This window comes from Penaeus vannamei, chromosome 28, assembly GCF_042767895.1.
Source record: "Penaeus vannamei isolate JL-2024 chromosome 28, ASM4276789v1, whole genome shotgun sequence".
Lineage (NCBI taxonomy): Eukaryota > Metazoa > Arthropoda > Malacostraca > Decapoda > Penaeidae > Penaeus > Penaeus vannamei.
Window position 1 is genome coordinate 34,944,931 of NC_091576.1, and position 7,500 is coordinate 34,952,430.

General features: G+C 41.2%; 1 protein-coding gene across 2 annotated transcripts in view; it reads right to left on the minus strand.

Annotated features, from left to right (window-relative positions):
* Positions 1-2,811: 2,811 nt before the first annotated feature.
* LOC113806872 (very long chain fatty acid elongase 7) overlaps positions 2,812-7,500 on the minus strand; it is a 24,174-nt gene continuing 19,485 nt past the window's right edge. For both annotated transcript variants that reach the window (XM_027358020.2, XM_027358022.2), the window contains exons 7-9: positions 6,556-6,728; positions 5,273-5,401; positions 2,812-4,374 (exon numbers count right to left, since the gene is read on the minus strand). In XM_027358020.2, the coding sequence (XP_027213821.2) occupies positions 4,225-4,374; positions 5,273-5,401; positions 6,556-6,728 (452 nt within the window). In that variant the 3' untranslated portion in view covers positions 2,812-4,224. The remainder of the gene's footprint in view (positions 4,375-5,272; positions 5,402-6,555; positions 6,729-7,500) is intronic.

Below are 7,500 nucleotides of genomic sequence, written 5' to 3' on the forward strand. Positions count from 1 at the left end.
ACCCGCACTATTCGCGAGTCCCCCCTGATAACAGCACAGCACCTCCGGTTCAGCACCATCTGTAGGAGTCCTTGGCAGCTACCTGGGGAATTTTTATGTTTTGTTTTATTTACACATTTTAGTCATCTTTTGACGGCCTCGGGTTTATTTTAACTTTTAGGGTTAAATAAGTTTTACTTTTATTTTAATCTATTTTATTTTAACTTATAATATTCAAAACAATTTGCGACAAGACACACACCAGTTGATAAAATCTCTAGTCTTGCCGCCGCGTCTCGCCGTCATGTTCTTCGCTGTCTTCCTCTTCCTCTTCTTATCAGTCTTATTTATCTGTGAACTAGTCCTGTCTCCTCCTCCTCAAGTCCTCCGCATGGTTCGTGGGTTCTCTTGCCGCATGCTTTCTCCATTATTCATGTTTACTTCATTCTCATCGAATTTCTTTTGCTTTCAAATATATACTTAGGCCTACTTAATTTTTTCATGATTATTTTTTTCTTTCCTATGACTTATCTACTCTCATTTTTAGTATTCACACTTCTATGCTTAGTTCTTTCCTATTACTTAACTTCTTAATAATTTTTATTACTCGTCTATTTATATGCTTATTTCTTCCCTGACTTTTTTTTCCTATTTCTTATCTCAATATTTTCCGTCTTTCTTTCGCATTAACGGACTTTATCCCTTATTTAACTATCCTTTGTTCTTTCATCTCTTATAAATTCACTTGCTTCGTTCTGTTATCCTTGCCTGTGTTGCAGCCCCAGCTCGCCTGCCTTGCATGAGGCACGCCACCTCTTCGGGCACACTGCTGGCCTCTGATCAATACGCAGGAGGGACGTTACACAGATAATTAACGCTCAACACACAGACGCGACAGAAGGAGGTTAAAGAACTCTCGATATACACTCGTAGGCTGCGATGACATCATTAGGATCGATTATGCAACCGTGGCGCCTTGGTACACTGCGGCCACGAGAGTGAGGCGCGAGAGGAAGAGCTCGAAGGAAAGGAAAGGAATTTTGTATTACTAGTCAAAATGAAATAAATAATTTTCATTACTATTCACAATAAGATAAATAAAATTCCTTACTAGTCACATGAAACGACACGATGCTCAAATATTCATCAATAAGCTTAGACAGTTTGTTGAATCAGTAAAAAAGTAATAATAATAGTTTAAATTAAAGAACATGAAAACCCGTAACAAAACAAAACAAACGCCGTGCAACCGGCCAAGCGCAGCCACCATTCACGGACCCTCATTCCCCAGACATGTCGCACTCCGCAGACGAGGTAGCCTGTGTTTGATACAAGTTACTGCAGTGTAATTCGAGACCGAGTGAGAGCGTCATCCTAGAGGGTCCAGGAGAGGGAAAATTAATACGTGACCGTTGATTATAAGCTATGACGCAGGACTAGACACACAGATTGTTGCAATAAAACTACTACAATATTCCCACAAGACAGTATATGGTAAATCCGATATATACATAGTAGATTTGAGATTTCCCAATATAGCAAACAAGTAGGGCGCCATAGAGGTAGGAGAGTTGCCAGTTAGACTTTTACGCTGACTATTTGGTCCAGTATCCCGTTATATCCGCAGTCGACCGCAGTTTGCACTTGACTCGCTATTACTAGGTCATCATTCGGGAGGAAAATAACTGTTTTTTGAATACCTAGCCGACATTATTGACTGAAAATCTAGATTGATTGAAATTATGCTTAGTATAAATGAGGAAGTTCAGTAATTGAGTCTTTCCCTCAATTGAAGGAGTTATTTCACAGACTTCTAAGGGAAAACACGATGAAATTCGATATCTGGCAACATAAGCGGCCGTGAATGCTCGATAGTGCAATGACTAAACACATGATTATGTATTGTCTGGGTATGTGCAATCGGCTTAGTTGTATCATAACTGTATCATCTGTAGTTTCCTTATTTACGAATAACCTTATCTGCATGCTTGTCCACTGCAGCATATTTTGTTTTGGCTTCCCTGCCTATACTGGGAATGCACTATAAATATTATCCTTTGTGAAATAAGCATTTCTTTCAAATTAAGGCACACATTCCTGGCTCTCTCTCTCTCTCTCTCTCTCTCTCTCTCTCTCTCTCTCTCTCTCTCTCTCTCTCTCTCTCTCTCTCTCTCTCTCTCTCTCTCTCTCTCTCTCTCTCTCTCTCTCTATCTCTCGATCATCGCAATTTACAGACCAACAGTGTATGGCTTCCCCACTAGTAAAGAAATAAAAACAAACATCTGAATACATTAAAATACACCCAAACACAAGATATGTAAATATCAACATTGATACAGATAAATAAACATAAAAAACATTTTGTATACCGTGAATCATTATAAAGAGAAACATTATATAGGTGTTCGGAACATTGTCCGTGTTCGGAATTCTTGTGAATGGCTTCGACTAGACCACTGCGAATCCAATCATGAACACTCACTGACCGATATTGACTGCAGTGTTTTTGTCGGAACCCAGGTGGGCAAGTGGGCGGCCACGAACGCGACCGTGGAGAGAACGAAGAGAGAGCAGCGAAAGTAAGGTTCCGCCCACGATGAACTTTTGGCATTACGGTGTGTTCGGGCGGAAACCAAGGAGAGAGAAAAAGGGTCAGGTAAAATAGCAGATGCTCTGTGTGTGTGTGTGTGTGTGTGTGTGTGTGTGTGTGTGTGTGTGTGTGTGTGTGTGTGTGTGTGTGTGTGTGTGTGTGTGTGTGTGTGTGTGTGTGTGTGTGTGAAATTACTTTAGGGTACAGCAGTCCTGACTAAAACAAAGGAAATCAAACAACGCTTATGGTATAAACAATGTTATATTTTCCTCATGCATCATCATTGAATAAAATATAAACAATAGTATTTAACAATAATACTTCCTGAATAATATTTGCATTGATCGAGACATGGCATAACTTAGAAAAGGCAGCGAAAAAAAAATCCACATAATATAGTTTCTGTTTTTTTAGGTTTCGTTGATTTGCGAAAATTCATATAAGTCCCAGATTGCAGGTACCAATTGGTATAAAAATCCACAACAAAAAAGTGCCTGACAGAACCCTCCTGAAAAGGGAAGGAAGAGCGCAGATCTTTCTTTTCAATCTAAAAGATAAAGTCCCTTAGCTAAACATAATGTACATGGACGCTGGAAATGATAAGGCAATAACATGGCGAATTCACGTGAATACAGAGACGTGACATCGACTCCCAAAAGACTCTAGCGGCTCTAGTGAGAGATCTGAGACATCTTCCTCTACGCGATAAGAATTACCTCGTGCAATTCTATCAACATCGTGTAGCCAGTGAAGAAAAGACAGAATCCTGTGCATTTCAGCCATAAATAAAGGAAAAGCGAGTGAAACAAAGGAAAGAATCTAATGCCATCTCCAAGACAGAGGGAACGAACACTCTCCGTCTCCTACTGTGTCTCCCTCTGAATCTTCAAGACGGAGGGGACGTTCTTGTCGTGTCTTCTGTGTTTTTTCTGTTATTTTCTGCTTCTCTCCCAGTTTTCTTATCTGCTTCTTCTGTTAACCCTCGCCTCTATCTTGATCCGTTTCAATGCCGGACTTTTTCCTTCTTTTTTCTTTTCTTTTTTTCTCTCTGCCTTGTCTCTTCGCCCATCCCATGGTCCTTCTGTTCCCCCTTTCCTCTTGCGTTCCTTCTTCTTAACTTCGCCTTCAACAGAACTACTCTTACTACACTAAGCAATGCAAGAAGCACCGTCGAACAGTGTTGAAGGTCACTTTTATAGACTTTTACTTCTCATCTTCTTGTCTTGAGTCTGACTGCGCCAGAAATCACCCGGTTCGAGTCTTAGGCTTATGTACTCGTGTAAAGTAGCTCTGCCTTTGATTTCCTATACATATTTATATTCGTCTATATTTATATATGTTACAATGTGCAAACAGACCGATTAGACAGAGTAGGGATGGGTGTATGGATGGATAGGTGGATGTGCGGGACGAGAGGCGGCCACGTATCTAGAAGTTCAGTCTGGGGCAAAAGTCGTGTAGCAATAAATGAAGCTTCGAAATACTAATATAATTCACCTTCTAAAAATCAGAACCCGAAATACACTCTATCCATAGACTTTTGCCTCGGACTACACACGCTATTAGATAAAATGGCCCACGAAATGGGAGAAGAGAGGGAAGAGGAGAGTGAAAGAGGAGGAGGAGGGAGAGTAAAGAGGACACAGGAAGAAGCACTACATCCTGGTGGGGACTATGCGAGGACGAAGACCCTCGACCTCGGAGGTGACGAGGACGTCTGCCGATAACTTGGTCGCGTTCCCATTCGCCGCCTTGGGTATGAGGGTGTTGCCTTCGCTGCACATCCCGTACGGCTTGTCCTTCACCTGGAGAATGGCAAACGATTACTGCAAATGCACTGAATTTTGTGATGATATCTCTACGTTGAATGTCCTTGACTTTCTGGCTTTTTTCGGGTCAATATGGGTATCACTTTGCTATATAATTCTGTACCACTTTATTTTTCCTCTTAGGTTTTCAGCGATATACGAAAATAATATAACTAATTTCTATACCCATATCTCTATCTATTTTTTATGTCTAATTATCTACACTGAGAGAGATGGTTCATCTATGTACAAATGTGACTATGTACATGTACATCGATTGATAAATATATAGATATATAGCGCGTTCCCGCACATTTGTATATGCATGTGTGCAAATAGTTATTCATATGAACATATATATATATATATATATATATATATATATATATATATATATATATATATATATATATATATATGTATGTGTGTGTGTGTGTGTGTGTGTGTGTGTGTGTGTGTGTGTGTGTGTGTGTGCGTGTGCGTGTGCGTGTGCGTGTGCGTGTGCGTGTGCGTGTGCGTGTGCGTGTGCGTGTGCGTGTGCGTGTGCGTGTGCGTGTGCGTGTGCGTGTGCGTGTGCGTGCGCGTGCGCGTGCGTCTAGGTGGGGGTGTTAATATGTTAATTATGTTGTGTTGTGTGTGTGTTTAAGTATTGCGAGTGTGTATGTGTGTCTGGGGCGGAGGGCGTTTTTGTGTTGTGTGTGCGTCTTTATGCGGGTGTGTATATCTGTGTATGTGAGTATGAGTGTATATGCATCTGTGCGTGTGTGTGTGTGTGTGTGTGTGTGTGTGTGTGTGTGTGTGTGTGTGTGTGTGTGTGTGTGTGTGTGTGTGTGTGTGTGTGTGTGTGTGTGTGTGTGTGCGTGTGTTACTGCACACGCCAGTTTCCCTTGCTTACCTCCCTGTTCCTTTTGCCTCTGTAGGCATTGATGTAGAAGTTGCCGAAGAGCAGCAGCAGCAGCAGGGAGTGGCCCATCACCAGCTGGGACGCCGCCTTGGGCACGCCCGGGCAGTCGATGAACAGCATCTGCCAAATTGAAAGATCAATAAGCACCTCGGCGACTATCCGTTCGGTCCTCAGGTATCCCGCCCCCTCCACCGCCGGCCCCACTCGCCCTTTCTCGGCCTTTCTCTCTTTTGTCTCTTTTTTATTCTCTCCTTTTTGATGCTTTGGCTTTTGCTATTTTCGTCTGTTTGGTTTGCAGTGTTAGCTCCACTTTCACTTTCGCCTCTGGACTCTTCTCTCTTTTTCATGCCTTATCTTTTCCTATCCTCGTCTATTTGATTTACGTCATGGGCCCACTCTCTCTATCTCTTCGTCTCTCTCTTGCGCTTCTTTTATCCTCTTTTGATTTTCTGTACGTCTCCTTTTTTTATGCTTTATCTTTTCCTATTTTCGTCTATTTGGTTTACGCCGAGAGCCTCACTCTCCCTTTCTCTTCGTTTCTCTCTTTCGCCTCTTTTATCCCTCCCTTTTTAATGCTCTCTACACCTTTTTAATGCCTCAGCTTTTCCTATCTTCGTTTATCTAGCTTACGTCGTGAGGGAAAGAGGAGTATACCCTTTCAGCTCTTTCAGTGTTTGCGATCTCTCTCGCGCTTCCTCACCCCTTGATGTTCCTGTATGTTATCTCCCGTGCTAATTAAATGAGTCCTCTGGAAGGTGCCAAAGGATTTTAAGAACGAGGGCGTAAATATAATAATGATGCGTTCTTTAAATAACAGTATGTGCATATGTCAAGCAAGAGATGGCGGACCTTCATGTGAAAGATATGAGAAATAATTATAATATGCCTGATACTATTAAGAGAATGCTCTATTTCTAGCAATCCGAATTCTTATAAAATTGGAGTCATGCGATGGAAACGCAGAACCCCCTCGGGGAAAGAAATGAAATCAAGACTTATTCATATAAAGGGACCAGGTCTGAGTTCTTTCTTTCTTTACTTCAGACCACGAATTGTCACCCAATTAAAAAAAAAGAATCTTGGAATATCTCCTTTCAGACTGTCTTTTACTCTAGTTTATTTTATTCTATTTAAGTCACTACCTTCTGAACAGACAAAACACGCCCATCTACACCGCATTCCCAAGCACACCGACAACCCCACGAACCGCCGAAACAAATCCCAGAGTAAGTCCTTCGAACCCCCGGCGCCACAGAGACAGAAAGCGAACTCACCTGGAATGAATGCACGAAGATGATAACGAACTGAATCATCTGCATGGTCGTGAGGTATTTCTTCCACCACAGGTAGGGCCTCACCCGGGGGCCCATCGCTGCCAGCAGGTAATAGCCGTACATCACGACGTGGATGAAGGAATTGAGGATGCAGAGTAAGGTGATGTGCCCTCCTGAAAAGCCGGGGAGGGGGGTATTGAACAGCGCCATTGATTAAAGGTTCGTTGATAAATTACTGATTTGCTGGCCATTAAGTTAATCCGATTGGTTGTTCCTCGCAAAGAAATCATTTGCTGTTTGTCAAAATGTTATTGATGCGCTGGTTATTTATAAACTCATTGATTAACTATTCGTCACAAAATTACTGATTCGTCGTTTGCAACAAAGTTAGTGACGTGGTGGCCATCAAAAGTAATATTACTCGATACTTCCGATGAAATCACAAATCCTTTAATCAGTTACTTACAAAATTACTGAACAGTTGTTCACAAAGAAACTGATTGGTTTGTTCATCACAAAATTACTGATTAAATGTTCATTAAAACAAATAAATGATAAGTTTGTTCACAATATTACTGATAAGCTTTTCATCGCAAAGTTTCATGCTGGTTGTTCACAAGAACATTTCTATTTACCCGATCACCACAAAATTGCTGATCTGTTCATTACAAAATCTGGAGATCTGTTCACCGGGAGATCTCTGATTAGCCAATTATTTCAAAATTACTACCTGCTCATCTGATTACTTCATAACTTTTGTGATTGGCTGGTCATCGCAACATTCTTTATTGTTCCTCTTTTTTTGAACAATTGTTGATCACGAGATCTCTGATTAGCTATTCATAAGAAAACAAAGCTGTTTTTTATCTGATAACTGTTTATCACAAAATTAATGATTAGATATTCGCAAAAGATTTAATTACTGGTCAGTTGTCCTTCAGAAAT